This window comes from Oncorhynchus nerka, linkage group LG6, assembly GCF_034236695.1.
Source record: "Oncorhynchus nerka isolate Pitt River linkage group LG6, Oner_Uvic_2.0, whole genome shotgun sequence".
Lineage (NCBI taxonomy): Eukaryota > Metazoa > Chordata > Actinopteri > Salmoniformes > Salmonidae > Oncorhynchus > Oncorhynchus nerka.
In genome coordinates this window covers 49662048-49680093 of record NC_088401.1, presented here as the reverse complement: position 1 = coordinate 49680093, position 18046 = coordinate 49662048, and the positions used below count along the sequence as shown (strand labels likewise).

The following is an 18046-nucleotide window of genomic DNA, read 5'->3' as shown; positions in this document are numbered from 1 at the left end:
AATGAGACAGACAGAAATATCCAGGTTTGTTTGAGGACTTAACCTTTGTTTTCTGGCTCAAGGTAAAGTCTACTACATGCACATATACAGAGGCATAAACAAGTGAAAACTGAATAGGTATGTATGTTTCTCTGGGCCTGGTCAGTAGCCAAATACTTCTGTTGTGTGGTTTAATACCGGTAACAGGTATTATAAGATTTCAGGCCTCTGCACTGGCAGAGGCTGGAAATATCAATTGTGGCTACTCACTGTTAACAGAACATCTGACAACCCTACATTGTGTCCACACAAGCGCTCAAGGAAATGGACATTTGCAACATTTGTTCCATGTTGTTTTGCTATCCACGGTTCTGAATCTCCGCTACTATTTGCTTATTTGTTTGTTTAGTGGTGCATTGGATATGTCGTGCCAAAGGTATCATAAAGTGCAAACAGCCCAAACTGTTGCAAATTCCCCTGATAGCCAGGTGTAAGGAGAGAGAAAAGGACCAAAAAGTTGGCTGACATCATTCAGTCAAAGGTAGACTAAGACTAATGTAATTTTGGTAACATTTTACTTGACACCCAGTGTCATAACACGTCATGACTCGGTCATAACCATGTCATAACCTGTCATAACACTGATCATAACACTGTCATGACCCATATATTTACAGCTGTTGTGACATATATTGTGTTATTTTATGGCTGGTTATGAAACCTACATAAGAGTGTTAAAACACACATTTATTCCGTTTTTCCCTGCCAAGAGGTTTCCTTTTGTTTGAAGGTTTGTTCATTGTTTGTTGTTGTTGTTGTAATGTATTCTTTACAGTCATGTTTTTTCCCCCATCATATTTTAAACAACATAGAAAATACACTTTATACTCACTGTCATGAAGCATTATAACCTCCCTGTGTCACTCTACCTGGACTAACAAAATACACTTTATACTCACTGTCATGAAGCATTATGACCTCCGTGTCACTCTACCTGGACTAACAAAATACACTTTATACTCACTGTCATGAAGCATTATGACCTCCCTGTGTCACTCTACCTGGACTAACAAAATACACTTTATGTCACTGTCAACAAGCATTATGACCACCTTAATCATATAGCTCAAGCTCGCAACAGAACCCGATTAAAAGAACACCTTACTGCACAAAGGGAAGAGACACAGACATTCTACCTATATTGTACTGTAATTTACACTGTACTATGTATTTGTCCTAGATATTGTGTGTATGGACTGAAATGTAGGCTATGCGTTGCATTTTACATGTACGTAGTTAAGTCCCTGACTAATAATGTTATGTACTATGTCTTATGTCATGTTTCATGTGGATCCCAGGAAGAGTAGCTGAAGCCTTTGCAGCGGCTAATGGGAACGCTAATACATATCAAATATCAAATATAAGACAGATAGGCCCTTATGTCATCAGTCAAAAAGAGGGTGTCTTGTCCTGTTCCTGAAATCTGCTCCTGCATTCATCCCAGTCATTAGCAAGAGAGCATTGAGGTAGGTGCATGTCTGACATCAATGTGTGCTCCATTACAATGATCATTTAATATGGTCAATTTCAACCAAGAAATATAACATAAACGTATTGTAGACATGTAGGCTATGGTGTAATTGAATGTTTTGCCTTGTGCGGTAGGTTCTGTGGGTTTTGACACTCTTATCTAGGTGTCATAATAACCAGCCATAAAATAACGCAATATATGTCACAACGGGCCAAAATATAAGTGTCACGACAGGGTTATGACCATATTATAACAGCTTATGACAAGATATGTCAGCTATATACATATTATGACATGGTTATGACCGTAATTTTCACTAGGCTGTAACAATATGTTATCAGTCGGCCGACAGTGCTTCATAGACCTTACATTAAAACTAGGCAACATCAACGAAACAGTGTGGTGACTTTGAAGGGACTTTATGTTGATTTAAGGCCTAGAAAAACGTGATTTCCTAGAGTTTCGAATAATACTGTGAATTTGTGAAAATTATGATAATTCAATTTTTTTTTTTTGAGTTTTGGCCCAACTGGTGACATCACCAGGCGGTAAATTAGTTAATAGGCCAATACGAAAGAGAGTTCCAAACTTCTCTGCCAATAACAGCACATTTTCAGTTTCCCCTCACCACCTAGACCACTCCCAGACAGTCCTAGCAAAATTCTTGCTTGAGAAATTGCTCTTTGGTAAAAATCTATTTTACCATTTTAATTTAAAGTAGTCACAGTAAGGTACTTAATTGTTACCCAGAAATGATTTGATATTGAGATAAAAACGTCTGCATTGTACCTTTAAATTGCAACAAATAGAGCAAGAAACCGTTAGACACGTGTGTATCTTTCTCCATTTACAGTGAATCAGATTTTTACATGCTTTTAAAAAGCCTTCCCTGTTTTAACGGGAATACATGGATGCCCGGGAAAGGCTTGCAATTTTCTCAGGAAGAAAATGTCTAGGTAAAAAGGAAACCCTACTCTGTTGTGTTGGCGGTGTTCCGTAGGTTCTGAGTATTATGCTGCATCCTGGTCTTGGTCTTCGCTGTAGAGAGAAAGAGAGAGAGAGTTGGAGAGAGAGCGAAAGAGCTTTCGTCACATGCAAAGTTACACATTTACGGTTGTTTTATTCATTGTTTCTCTTGTTGTGAATGACTCACCAAAGTCCTTCTTCAGCATGATCTTGATGCCCATGCCCAGTGACAGGACCAGCACCACAGCAGACACACCACAGATCACAATGATCACCACTGTCAGGTCTGACGGACAGAGGGAAAGCACAGAGGGACAGCCCAGTGGGAGACAGAGGAAGTAACACAGGGTGTTATTGCAATTCAGGAATTCTATTGAACACCATTTTTTTTGTAACTGTCACACCAGGCTCATTTAGTGAGTAGTAACTACAAATAAATACCTTGACATCGACTGATCCATTTATGATCTGTTTTGCTAGCACAGACTGGAATATGTTCCGGGATTCCTCCAATGGCATTGAGGAAGGAGTACACCACATCTGTCATTGGCTTCATCAATAAGTTTACTGATGACGTCGTCCCCACAGTGACCGTACGTACATACCCCAACCAGAAGCCATGGATTACAGGAAACATCTGCACTGAGCTAAAGGCTAGAGCTGCCGCTTCAAGGAGCGGGACTTTAACCCGGAAGCTTATAATAAATCCCGCTATGCCATCCGACGAACCATCAAACAGGAAAAGCGTCAATACAGGACTAAGATCGAGACGTACTACACCGGCTCTGAGGCTCATCAAATGTGGCAGGGCCTGCAAACCATTACAGACTACAAAAGGAAGCACAGCCGAGGGCTGCCCAGTGACACAAGCCAACCGGATGAGCAAAACAAATTCAATGCTCGCTTCGAGGAAAATAACACTGAAACATGCATGAGAGCACCAGCTGTACCGGAAGACTAGTAGACAGGTCAACATTCACCAAGCTGCAGGGTCAGACGGATTACCAGGAAGTGTTCTGCTAGCATGTGCTGTCCAACCAGCAAGCGTCTTCACTGACATTTTCCACCTCTCTCTCCATGTCTGTAATACCAAAATGTTTTAACTTCACTAGGGTAGGGAGCAATATTTTCACTTCCGGATGAAAAGTGTGCCCTAAGTAAACTGCCTGCTACTCAGGCCCAGAAGCTAGGATATGCATATAATAGATTTGGATAGAAAACACTCTAAAGTTTCAAAAACTGTTAAAATAATGTCTGTGAGTATAACATAACTGATTTGGCAGGCGAAAACCTGAGAAAAATCCATCCAGGAAGTGGGATTTTTCTATGTTTGTAGTTTTGAATGCCATTACAGTATCCATTGACTTAGGACTCAAATTGCACTTCCTATGGCTTCCACTAGATGTCAACAGTCTTTAGAAATAGTTTCAGGCTTCATCCAATGCACCACTGAGAGAGTAAGACTACTCTGAATGAGTGGACCCTACAGTGTCCCAGAGGTTTTTAATGCGCGCGACCGAGAGCACACCTTTCTTGTTTACCTTTTATATTGACGACGTTATTGTCCGGTTGAAATATTATCGATTAACTAGGCTAAAAACAACATGATGATTGATTATAAACATGGTTTGACATGTTTCTACAAACTTTACGGATGCTATTTGATTTTCCGTCTGCCTGTTGTGACTGCGTTTGAGCCTGTGGATTACTGAACAAAACGAGTGAACAAAACTGAGGTTTTTGGATATAAACAGGGACTTTATCCAACAAAAAGAAACATTTATTGAGTAAATGGGAGTCTTGTGAGTGCAACCATATGAAGAACATCAAAGGTAAGTGATTAATTTTATTGCTATTTCTGACTTGTGAAACTCCTCTACTTGGCTGGTAACTGTTTGTAATGATTTGTCTGCTGGGCGCTGTTCTCAGATAATCGCATGGTATGCTTCCGCCGTAAAGCCTTTTTGAAATCTGTCACTGTGGTTGGATTAACAAGAAGTTAATTTTTAAACCGATGTATAACACTTGTATGTTTTATTAATTTTTATAATGAGTATTTCTGTTTTTGAATTTGGCGCTCTGCAATTTCACTGGATGTTGGCCAGGTGGGACGCTAGGTTTTAAGCAGACCACCATAGTGCAGTGCCTGTGCCCAAGAACTCTAAGGTAACCTGAATAAATGACTACCGACCCGAAGCACTCACGTCTGTAGTCAGGAAGTGCTTTGAAAGGCTGGTCATGGCTAACATCAGCACCATCATCCCAGAAACCCTAGACCCACTCCAATTTGAATGCCGCCCCAACAGATCCACAAATGATGTAGTCTCTATTGAACTCCACACTGACCTTTCCCACCTGGACAAAAGGAACACCGATTTGAGAATGCTGTTCATTGACTACAGGTCAGCGTTCAACACCATAGTGCCCTCAAAGCTCATCAATAAGCTAAGGACCCTGGGACTAAACACCTCCCTGGATCCTGGACTTCCTGACGGGCCGCCCCAGGTGGTAAGGGTAGGTAACAACACATCCGTCACGCTGATCCTCAACACAGGCCCCCCTCAGGGGTGCGTGCTCAGCCCCCTCCTGTACTCCCTGTTCACTCATGACTGCACGGCCAGGCATGACTCCAACACCATCATTACATTTGCTGATAACACAACAGTGGTAGGCCTGATCACCGACAACAATAAGACAGCCTATAGGGAGGAGGTCAGAGACCTAGTCGTGTGATGTCAGGACAACAACCGCTCCCTCAACGTGATCAAGACAAAGGAGATGATTGTGGACGAGAGGAAAAAGAGGACCGAGCACGCCCCCATTCTCATCAATGGGGCTGCAGCGGAGCAGGTTGAGAGATTCAAGTTCCTTGGTGTCCACATCACCAACAAACTAACATGGTCTAAGCACACCATGACAGTCATGAAGAGAGCACAACAAAACCTATTCCCCATCAGGAGACTGAAAAGATTTGGTATGGGTCCTCAGATCTTCAAAATGTTCTACAGCTGCACCAACGAGAGCATCCTGACTGGTTGCACCATTGCCTGGTATGGCAACTGCTCGGCCTCTGACCGCAAGGCACTTACAGAGGGTAGTGCAAATGGCCCTGTACATCACTGGGGCCAAGCTTTCTGCCATCCGGGACCTCTATACCAGGCAGTGTCAGAGGAAGGCCCTACAAATTGTCAAAGCCTCCAGGCACCCTAGTCATAGACTGTTCTCTCTGCTAACACATGGCAAGCGGTACCGGAGCTCCATGTCTAGGTCTAAACAGCTTCTACCCCCAAGCCATAAGACTCCTGAACATCTAGTCAAATGGCTACCCAAACTATTTGCATTGCCCCCCTCCCTCTCCACACCACTGCCACTCTCTGTTTTCATCTATGCATAGTCACTTTAATTAACTCAACTAACCGGTGCCTTCGCACATTGACTCTGTACCGGCACCCCCCTGTATATATTGTTATTTTTTATTGCTGCTCTTTAATTACTTGTTACTTTTATCTGTTATTCTTATCTGTATTTTTTGAAACTACAATGTTGGTTAGGGGCTCATAAGTTAGCATTTCACTGTAAGGTCTACTACACCTGTTGTATTCGGCGCATGTGACTATACAATTCGATTTGATTTGATTATGAGTAGAAACAGACTTTTCAAGTCACAAATATGACTGGCGAGTGTGTCTACCTTTAAATTCAAGTTCTTCTGGATCTGAGGTGAAGTTGCCACAGGGACTCTGGATGGTGCAGGTGTATATCCCATCGGCAGGGGTATCTATGCCTATCCTCTCCAAGGTCACCGTGCTATTGTTCTCGCCCTCCAGGGGAAGCCCATCCTTCAGCCAGACAAACACCAGCAGGTCATGATCTCTCACCGGTAGGTCGTGGGCACACTCCATTGTGAGGTCATCACCCTCCTCCACTTCAAATCCATTACTGGTGTTCAGAAACACTTCAAAATCTGTTGAATCGAAGAGTGGTTAAAGAGGGGATAAAAAGAGTTGTACAAAATACATATATTGTTTGTCATAGATAGAGGAGCCAGAGTTTTGTGATTTTTTGTTTGTTTGTCACATTCCACTAGGTCACTTTCTGTACAATACCTTTTATGCAATTCTCTACATCTGAAAGAGGAAGGAGAGAATATCAGAGAGAAACAAATTAGGACAGCACAGAGTCCCTGTCTCTGGTTATCTCAGAGACATTTTTGTCAGAGAGAGACAGATATATACAGTACCAGTCAAAAGTTTAGACACACCTGCTCATTCCAGGGTTGATCTTTATTTTGACGATTTCCTACATTGTAGAATAACAGTGAAGACATCAGAACTATGACATAACACACATGGAATCATGTAGTAACCAAAAAAGTTTTAAATAAATCAAAACATATTTTATATTTCAGATTCTTCAAAGTAGCCACCCTTTGCCTTCATGACAACTTTGCACACTCTTGGCATTCTCTCAACCAGCTTCATGAGGTAGTCACCTGGAATGCGTTTCAATGAACTTCTTCGAGATAGGGGGCGCTCTTTTAATTTTGGGATAAAAAACGTTCCCGTTTTAAACAAGATATTTTGTCACGAAAAGATGCTCGACTATGCATGTAATTGACAGCTTTGGAAAGAAAAAACTCTGACGTTTCCAAAACTGCAAAGATATTATCTGTGAGTGCCCCAGAACTAATGCTACAGGCGAAACCAAGATGAAATTTCATACAGGAAATGGTCCAGATTTTGAATGCGCTGTGTTCCAATGTCTCCTTATATGGCTGTGAATGCGCCAGGAATGAGCCTGCACTTTCTGTCATTTCCCCAAGGTGTCTGCAGCATTGTGACGTATTTGTAGGCATATCATTGGAAGATTGACCATAAGAGACTACATTTACCAGGTGTCCTCCGTCGAAATTATTGCGTAATCTCCAGCTCCATGCGCGTTTCCATTTTCTTCAGAGGAGAAAGTCAACTGCCACGAATGATTTATCATCGATAGATATGTGAAAAACACCTTGAGGATTGATTCTAAACAACGTTTGCCATGTTTCTGTCGATATTATGGAGTTAATTTGGAAAAAAGTTTGCGTTGTAATGACTTAATTTTCGGGTTTTTTTCTTACCCAAACGTGATGAACAAAACAGAGCGATTTGTCCTACACAAATCATCTTTTTGGAAAAACTGAACATTTGCTATCTAACTGAGAGTCTCCTCATTGAAAACATCTGAAGTTCTTCAAAGGTAAATGATTTTATTTGAATGCTTTTCTTGTTTTTGTGAAAATGTTGCCTGCTGAATTCTAGGCTTAATGCTATGCTAGCTATCAATACTCTTACACAAATGCTTGTTTAGCTATGGTTCAAAAGCATATTTTGAAAATCTGAGATGACAGTGTTGTTAACAAAAGGCTAAGCTTGAGAGCTAATATATTTATTTCATTTCATTTGCGATTTTCATGAATAGTTATGGTAATGAGCTTGAGGCTATAAATAGGATCCCGGATACGGGATTGCTCGTCGCAAGAGGTTAAAGGGTGTGCATAGTTAAAAGTTCATTTGTGGAATTTCTTTCCTTCTTAATGCATTTGAGCCAATCAGTTGTGTTGTGACAAGGTAGGGGTGGTATACAGAAGATAGCCCTATTTGGTAAAAGACCAAGTCCATATTATGGTAAGAACAGCTCAAATAAGCAAAGAGAAATGACAGTCCATCATTCTTTTAAGACATGAAGGTCAGTCAATGTTGAAAATTTGAAGAACTTTGAAAGTTTCTTCAAGTACAGTCACAAACACCATCAAGTGTTATGATGAAATTGGTTCTCATGAGGACCGGTACAAGAAAGGAAAACCCAGAGTTACCTCTGCTTCAGAGGATAAGTTCATTAGAGTTACCAGCCTCAGAAATTGCAGACCAAATAAATGCTTCATAAAATTCAAGTAACAGACACATCGCAACATCATCTGTTCAGAAGAGACTGCGGGAATCAGGCCTTCGTGGTCACATTGATGCAAAGAAAACTCTACTAAAGGACACCAATAAACACGAGCAATGGACATTAGACCGGTGGAAATCTGTCCTTTGGTCTGATGAGTCCAAATTTGAGATTTTTGGTTCCAACCGCCGTGTATTTGTGAGATGCAGAGTAGATGAACGGATGATCTCCACAGGTGTGGATTCCACCGTGAAGCATGGAGGAGGTGCGATGGTGTGGGGGTGCTTTGCTGTTGACACTGTCTGTGATTTATTTAGAATTCAAGACACACTTAATAACAGCATTCTGCAGTGATACACCATCCCATCTGATTTGCGCTTAGAGGGACTATGATTTGTTTTTCAACAGGACAATGACCCAACACACCTCCAGGCTGTAAGCAAGAAGGAGAGTGATGGAGTGCTGCATCAGATGACCTGGCCTCCACAATCACCTGACCTTAACCCAATTTAGATGGTTTGGGATGAGTCTGACTGCAGAGTGAAGGAAAAGCAGACAACAAGTGCTCAGAATATGTGGCAACTCCTTCAAGACTGTTGGAAAAGCATTCCTCATGAAGCTGGTTGAGAGAATGCCAACAGTGTGCAAAGCTGTCATCAAGGCAAAGGGTGGCTACTTTGAAGAATCTAAAATATATTTTGATTTGTTTAATAGTTTTTTGGATACGACATGATTCCATGTGTGTTATTTCATAGTTTTGATGTCTACACTATTATTCTACAATGCAGAAAATAGTTTAAAAAATAAAGAAAAACCCTTGAATGAGTAGGTGTGTCCAAACTTTTGACTGTTACTGCCACGATCATTTAAAGATGGATTGGACCAAGGTGCAGCGTGGTAGGCGTACATTTTACTTTTATTAAAACGACACCGAAAAACAACAAAATACAAAAACGACCGTAACTCTACATGCAGTGCAGAAAGAAATTACACACAAACAAGATCCCACAATCAAAGGTGGGAAAAAGGGCTGCCAAAGTATGATCCCCAATCAGAGACAACGATAAACAGCTGCCTCTGATTGGGAACCATACTAGGCCAACAAAGAAATAGAAACATAGATTTTCCCACCCAAGTCACACCCTGACCTAACCAAATAGAGAAGAAAAAAGTCTCTCTAAGGTCAGGGCGTGACAGGTACTGTGTACATTCGTATTTAATTAACATTTCTACAACCACCATATCACAATGGAGAACTCAACTATGTATTGGAGGTAGTGAGTACACTGACTGATATGAAATTAATACTGACCAGTGGTATTGAGACATTGGGTAGTGTTAGAGCACAGGTGTTCACAGGTGGCTGAGGGAGAGTTAGAAAAAATGTATATTTTCAGAGCAGCCATAGTTAGAGTTTGTCGGAGTTTCAAGAAAGATCAAGTTAACACAAGAGCTAGAATACTATAATGGTCTGATTTGAAAGATAAAATGTCAGGGTAATATGTAAAGTGAAGGGTTTACCCTCATCTGCTTTGTGATTCCCAGACACTTCAGGTGAGGGGATTATGTCACACCTCAGACACTCCAAAGGAACACAGGTAGAACGGACACTGCCTTCAGTGAGAGAGAGAGAGAGAGAGAGGTGAGAGAGATAGAGAGAGAATAGTGAGGCGGATAGAGGGAAAGGGAGAGGGAGTGTGGAGGGCGAGGAGGGAAAGAGGGATGGAAGATTGAGAGCAAGGATAAAAGGAAAGAGAGAGAGGTATGCATAGAGCATTTGATATGGGGAGGAAGAAGAATCCATAATACTCACAAGGTAATAACAATCAACTTGATTTAAAAAAAAATTGGTAACAGGATTGTTTCTTACTGATCATGAGAAGGCAAGCAAGCGAATAGAGGCCTGTCCCTGTCATCGTTTTCATAGGTACCATCTGACAGAGACAGGAGACGTCATTCAGTTTCTATTAATCGAAAGAGTTAATCAAAATAGAAATGGGTTCAAATGTAAATTAAACCTAAAAACAATATTTACTTCAGGGCATTTTCAATAATGTCAAAACCTAGAAAACTTTACACAAAGAATTGAATAACATTTGTTTAACCTGTTGACAGTATAATTAAATACATTAGCCTATAACATTACATTATTGAAATGAATAAAGTATTTTACCTCTTGTGCTGAGTCTCTCTGGTCATGCACTGAGTTCCATTGGCGAGGAGTGAGTGACCGTCTTTACTTACATACAGAATTACCGTTTGTTTCTGGAGAAGACCATCTACAATGGGACTGATATCAATGCAAATCACCTCATCACCCACAGTTCCTAGACAGTAACACAAGACTGTGTTTGCGCCCTACTTGGTGCCTGGAGTTTGTTGTTGGATTGGTGCACTAAGACCGTCCTTGGTGCTATTGGACTATTTAACAGGATTCAGAACACAATTAGTAAGTAATTAGTCATTAACCAAGGCACGAGCCTTGGAGTGTGCAAGCTGGAACGGCTCACAGAAACAGGAGCCTATCTCCTGTTTCTGTAGCATGAGGCAGCTTGATGGACCCCCTGGACGCTAATGTATCACAGAGCCTTAAACCCAATCTCCTCAATGCTGTGTGCCAAGCAGAGCCGCATTGGGTCCCATCTTTGGTATGACTCAGCAGGGCATCGAACTCCCAACCTTCCAATATCCGTGTGGACACTCAAACAACAAGGCCACTGAGTTGGTCAGAACAAAATGCCAGTGATCAAATGGTCAAACCTGGACTTGGCTATATAATATTTGCACGCAGGGACTGACTCACAAAAGACTATTGTGTCAATGCACCTGTTATCTGAATGAATTGCAGACATTATAACTGACCCATGCAAATTCTGTGTTGACTTCCAAAGTATCAAGAGACCTTTTTCCATAGTCAGAACCTTTAAAACATGAGGAGCAGTACAAAAGTACAGTACACTGCATCATGGGATATGAAGTTAATCTTTCCCCACTACATGCCAGTCTTGCTCTGAAGCCATAAAGGTCCGTTCTGAGGTCTTCATATTCACTTCCTCTATGGCCACCAGAGAGTGCTGTTGATCAAACAAATACACTGACAAAGTACCACACTTTTTTCCCGCTTCTTTAATTACTTTCTTCCTCTCTTGCCAATTAGCTTGCAGTTTTTACCAGTCATTGATGCCTAAATGAGGATAAACTGTAATATTCTCCTCTCAGAGAGCTCAAATAAATCAATTCCTATTAGTCTCTGGGCAGGAGAAGGAAAAGCAGTGGAGTGTATTCATGGATGCACTTTCTTTCATCTCTCTGTGTTTTCATAATTTTCCTTCAATTCGCAAGAGGCTGAATGTATCTCACTGGAGAAAGCGTGTCAGCTAGCGAAACAGCTTCCCTCTGTCTCTGTATGTGTAGGCCATCTATCTGATGCTGTCTTGTCATAAAGAGCATGACATTGTTGCTGCCCATAACGTTTAATGCAAGGGAAGCCAGAGAAGCATTTGGCCTCCCTTATTGAAAAAAAGTATAAGTTAATACCCAATCAGCATTGAGCTAAACTGAGTCAGCTCAACTGTGAATGGTCCTAGCGCACCAAAATAAAGTGTCAAGGGAAGTCAGTTTGGATTTGGCTTCACTCCTATCACATCGCATTAAGATAAATACGTAATTGACAGAAACGACTTGAATTGTTGCATCTCGTCGTGTTGTTGTCCTCCAGTGACTAGCTAGCTAGCTAAAATTGGCCCTTTCCCAAATTAGCCATGGATAGAGATAGTGATTTGGACTTGTGGTTTTAATTAATTATCTGTATTTGGACAATAATTATAATGGTGATTCTGATCCAACCATAAATTCCTACATTGTGCCCCTGGACTGAGAGTATGGAAGTTCAATATCTAGCCAGATGTAGAAGACTAATGTAACTACCTAAAGGAAGTTAGGCTAGCGAGCAAGCATTTTGGCCAGGTAGCCTAGGTAAAAAAAAACATAAAAGTGAGGAGGATGGTGTTGGCATTTCTATACAAGTCGGGTGTCAACATGTTTTTTCTACTTGCACGAACACACACACACACACACACACACACACACACACACACACACACACACACACACACACACACACACACACACACACACACACACACACACACACACACACACACACACACACACACACACACACACACACACACACACACACACACACACACACAGATAAGAAACATGAACAGCCACATCATATTTAGCTTACATTCTTTGCGACTTGCGGTAACTCACTGGTGTTCTAAATCAATAGTTGTTTAGTAACCCGAAAATGTTGGAAAAATTACCTTGCTTGACCATGCTGTAGGTCATGTAACTCTTTGTTACATGCAATATGCTTTGTGAATTTCACTAGACAGAGGTTGCTCTCTAGCTTTGTGATGAAACAAAGGTGTGGTTGAATTTATTACTGTGTCTTCATATTGGGGCGGCAGCGTAGCCTAGTGGTTAGAGCGTTGGACTAGTAACCGGAAGGTTGCGAGTTCAAACCCCCGAGCTGACAAGGTACAAATCTGTCGTTCTTCCCCTGAACAGGCCGTCATCGAAAATAAGAATGTGTTCTTAACTGACTTGCCTGGTTAAAGAAAGTTAAAATTTTAAAAAATATTGTCTTGGCCTTAGGCCCACAATGGCCCACAGAGACGGTTGCCTCGCCTCGCTTCGCGTTCTTAGGAAACTAAACAATTTCTTACATTGTTACCCCAGGAAATCTTAAGTCTTATTACATACAGCCGGGAATAACTATTGGATGTAAGGGCAACATCAACTTACCAACATTACGATCAGGAATATGACTTTCCCGAAGTGGATCCTCTGTTCGGACCACCACCCAGGACAATGAGTCTAATCCTAGTAGCCGATCCAAAACAACGGCGGTGCAGAAGGAGCGGCCTTCTGGTCAGGCTTTGTAGACGTGCACATTGCTCACCGCACCCGAGTTTACTACTTGCCAATGTCCAGTCTCTTGACAACAAGGTAGACGAAATTCGAGCAAGGGTTGCCTTCCAGAGAGACATCAGAGATTGCATCAGTCTCTGTTTCACGGAAACATGGCTCTCTCTGGATATGTTGTCGGAATCGCATCAGCCACCAGGCTTTTCCATACATCGCGCTGACAGAGATAAACACCTCTCTGGGAAGAGGAACGGCGGGTTGTATTCTTTATGATTAATAACTCATGGTGTAATCACAACAACATACAGGAACTCAAGTCCGACATAGAATTCCTTACAATCAAATGCCGGCCATTTTACCTACCAAGAGAATTCTCGTCAGTTATAGTCACAGCTGTGTACATTCCCCCTCAAGCTAACACCAATATGTCCCTCAAGGAACTTCACTGGACTATGTAAACTGGAATCTATATATCCCGAGGCTGCATTTATTGTAGCTGGGGATTTTATCAAAGCATATTTGGCTACCTAAATTCTATCAGCATATTGATTGCACAACACGCAGGGCTAATACTCTCGACCACTGCTACTCTAACTTCTGCAATGCATAAAAAGCCCTCCCCCGCCCTCCCTTGGCACATCCAACTACGACGCCATCTTGCTCATTTCTTATAAGCAGAAACTCAAACAGGATGTACCAGTGATGAGAACCATTCAACGCTGGTCTGACCAATCGGAAGCCACACTTCAAGATTGTTTTGATCACGCGGACTGGAATATGTTCCGGTCAGCCTCAGAAAACAACATTGACCTATACGCTGACTCGGTGAAGAAGTGCATTGGAGATGTTGTACCCACTGTGACTATTAAAACCTACCCTAACCATAAACTGTGGATGGATGGCGGCATTTTCGCAAAATTGAAAGCACGATCCACTGCATTTAACCATGGAAATCAAACAAGCGAAATGCCAATACAGTGAGTGACAAGGTGGAGTCGCAATTCAACGGCTCAGACACGAGACGTATGTGGCAGGGTCGACAGGAAATCACGGACTACAAAAACAAAAACAGCCACATCACGGACACCGACATCACACTTCCAGACAAATTAAACACCTTTGCCCGCTTTGAAGATAATACAGTGCCACCGTTCCTGTATGCAATTAGGCAAAGATAACTGAACTAAATGACTACCTGTACTGTAGCACTTCTGTCATCTTGAAGTGATTTGAGAGGCTAGTCAAGGATCATATCACCGCCAGCTTACCGGCCACCCTAGATCCACTTCAGTTTGCATACCGCCCCAACAGGTCCACAGATTATGAAATTGCCATCACACTGCACACTGCCATATCCCATCTGGACAACAATAATACCTATGTAAGAATGCTGTTCATTGACTACAGCTCAGCATTCAACACCATAGTTCCCTCCAATCTCATCATCAAGCTGGAGGCCCTGGGTCTCAACCCCGCCCTGTGCAACTGGGTCCTGGACTTTCTGACTGCCCGCCCCAGGTGGTGAAGATAGGAAACAACATCGCCACTTCGCTGACCCTCAACACAAGGGTGTGTGCTCAGCCCTCTCCTGTACTCCCTGTGGCCATGCACGCCTCCAACTCCCTGTGGCCATGCACACCTCCAAGTTTGCAGACGACACAACAGTAGTGGGCTTGATCACCAAAGACAAGACAGCCTACAGGGAGGAGATGTGGTGTCAGGAAAACAACCTCTCATTCAACGTCAACAAAACAAACGAGATGACCGTGGACTTCAAGAAACAGCAGAGGGAGCACCCCTCTATCCACATCGGAAGGACAGCAGTGGAGAAGGTGGAAGGTTTTAAGTTCCTGGGTGTACACATCACAGACAAACTGAAATGGTCCACCCACACAGACAGTGTGGTGAAGAAGGTGCAACAGCTCCTCTTCCACCTCAGGAGGCTGAATAAATTTGGCTTGTCTCCCAAAACCCTGACAAAATTTTACCACAGCCTGGTATGGCAACTGCACCACCCTCAATCACAAGGCTCTCCAGAGGGTGGTGCTGTCTGCACAACACATCACCGGGGGCAAACTACCTGCCCTCCATGACACCTACTGCACCTGATGACACAGGAAGGCTAAAAAGATCATCAAGGACAACAACCACCCAAGCTACTGCCTGTTCACACCGCTATCATCCAGAAGGCGAGGTCAGCCCCGGTGCATCAAAGCTGGGAACGAGAGATTGAAAAACATCCCAAGGCCATCAGACTGCTAAACAGCAATCACTAACTCAGAGAGGCTGCTGCCTACATTGAGACCCAATCACTAGTCACTTTAATAAATTGATCACTGCACTTTAAATAATGGCACTTTAATAATGTTTACATATCTTACATTACTCATATCACATGTATTTACTGTATTTTATACCATCTATTGCACCTTGCCTATGTCGCTTGACCATCGCTCATCCATATACTTATATGTACATATTCTCACTCACTCCTTTAGATTTGTGTGTATTAGGTAGTTGTTGGGGAATTGTTAGATTACTTGTTAGATATTACTGGATTGTCGGAACTAGAAGCAAAAGCATTTCGCTACACTCGCATTAACATCTGCTAACCATGCGTATGTGACCAGTAACATTTGATTGCAAGGAATACAGTATGAACTAACAGGTTATAGAGGAAACAATGCAATTATCACAACACATAGGTTTAAAATGGCTTTTACATTTCTATTTTACCCACGCACCGCTACTGAGGAAAGGTCATCTGAGGCAGGTATCCTGTGACAGCCTCTCTGCTCTGCTCTCCTCTGCTGATGGAATTCACTGGCCTGAGAGATTACGGCACTGGGGTTTGATACCGTATAAGGGCAAAATACTGCCTCATTGAAAAAAAAATATTAGTTCTGTAAACTTTGGTTTGGTAAGTAAAAAGACAAACTGGCACAAATTACCATGTCTATATCCTTTGCTTTGAGCATGCAATAGGACCTAATAAATTCGGCATAGGGGATTGCTGCCGTTTTGCAGGCTCCGAACCAACTGTGCTATGTTGTTAGTTTTTACGCATTGTTTGTAACTTATTTTGTACATAATGTTGCTGCTACCGTCTCTTATGACCGAAAAGAGCTTCTGGGCATCAGAACAGAAATTACTCATCTCGAACTGGACAAATATTTTTTATTTAATGAGTCCGACGCGAAGGGTATACTGCTTTCCCGAGACCAGGCCAGAATCCCTGTGATTCGTGTGAAGAAAAGACAGAGATAAAGGGGGCGGTGTGGTAGGGTTCCTTGTGAGAATTTGTCAGTGAGTGGCTAAACCGCCACTACCATTTATACTATTGGCCAACGTGCAATCATTGGAAAATAAACTGGATGATCTACGATCAAGACTATCCTACCAACGGGACATAAAATCTGTAATATCTAATGTTTTACTGAGTCGTGGCTGAATGACAACAAGGATAAAATAGAGCTGGCTGGGTTTTGCCATAACCAAACAAGAAAATGCTCATCCAGAAGCAGCGCTCCTAGTGGCTGGGGACATTAATGCAGGCAAACTTAAATCCATTTTGGCTCATTTCTACCAGCATGTCACATGTGCAACCAAAGGAAAAGAAATCTAGACCACCTTTACTCCACACACAGAGACACATACAAAGCTCTCCCTTGCCCTCCATTTGGCAAATCTGACCATAATTACATCCTCCTGATTCCTGCTTACAAGCAAAAACTAAAGCAGGAAGTACCAGTGACTCGTTCAATGTGGAAGTGGTCAGATGACGCGAATGCTATGGTACAGGACTGTTTTGCTTGCGCAGACTAGAATATGTTCCAGGATTCATCCGATAGCATAGAAGAGTATACCACCTCAGTCACCGGCTTTATCAATAAGTACATTGACGACGTCGTCCCCACACGAACATATCCCAACCAGAAGCCATGGAGTACAGGCATCATCCGCACCGAGCTAAAGGCTAAGCTGCAGCTTTCAAGGAGCGGGACACTAATTCGGACGCTTTGACAAACCATCAATAGAGGACAAAGATTGAATCATACGACACCGGCTCTGATGCTCGTCGGATGTGGCAGGCCTGGCAAACTATTATGGACTACAAAGGGAAACCCGCAAACTGCCTAGTGATTCAAGCCTACCAGACGAGCTAAATGCCTTTCATGCTCGCTTCGAGGCAAGCAACACTGAAGCATGCATGAGAGCACCGGCTGTACCGGAAGACTGCGTGATCACCCTCTCTGCAGCCGATGTTCTGGATGACTGTGTGACCACGTTCTCTGTAGCCGATGTGACCAAGACCTTTAAACAGGTCAACATTCACACAGCCCCGGGGCCAGATGGATTACCGAGACGTGTACTCAAAGCACTGACCAACTGGCAAATGTCTTCACTGACATTGTCAACCTCTCCCTGTCTGAGTCTGTAATACCTACAAGTATGTCAAGCAGACCACCATAGTCCCTGTGTCCAAGAAAGTGAAGGTAACATGACTAAATCACTACCGGCCCGTAGCACTCACGTCTGTAGCCATGAAGTGCTTTGAAAGGCTGGTCATGTCTCACATCAACACCATCATCCCAGAAACCCTAGACCCACTCCAATTTGCATGCTGCCCCAACAGATTCACAGATGACGCAATCTGAATCGCACTCCACACTGCCCTTTCCCACCTGCACAAAAGGAACACCT

The 18046-nt window shown here is 42.5% G+C and overlaps 1 protein-coding gene across 1 annotated transcript; it reads right to left on the bottom strand.

Moving 5' to 3' along the window:
• Window positions 1-555: 555 nt before the first annotated feature.
• Window positions 556-10808, bottom strand: LOC115131140 (uncharacterized). The gene is made up of 8 exons (XM_029662734.2): window positions 10578-10808; window positions 10275-10338; window positions 9926-10018; window positions 9717-9767; window positions 6583-6603; window positions 6168-6440; window positions 2664-2762; window positions 556-2548 (listed from the first exon to the last, which is right to left on the bottom strand). The coding sequence occupies exons 2-8, from the start codon at window positions 10336-10338 to the stop codon at window positions 2481-2483; spliced, it is 669 nt and encodes a 222-aa protein (XP_029518594.1). The 5' UTR covers window positions 10578-10808; the 3' UTR covers window positions 556-2480.
• Between the last annotated feature and the right edge of the window lie 7238 nt (window positions 10809-18046).

Coding starts and splice junctions, on each gene's coding strand:
- LOC115131140 (XM_029662734.2), bottom strand. CDS start 10,338: ATGGTACCTATGAAAACGATGACAGGGACAGGCCTCTATTCGCTTGCT. Junction 9,768..9,925: donor GAATCACAAAGCAGATGAGG/GTAAACCCTTCA, acceptor ACTCTCCCTCAG/CCACCTGTGAACACCTGTGC. Junction 6,441..6,582: donor TGTAGAGAATTGCATAAAAG/GTATTGTACAGA, acceptor TCGATTCAACAG/ATTTTGAAGTGTTTCTGAAC.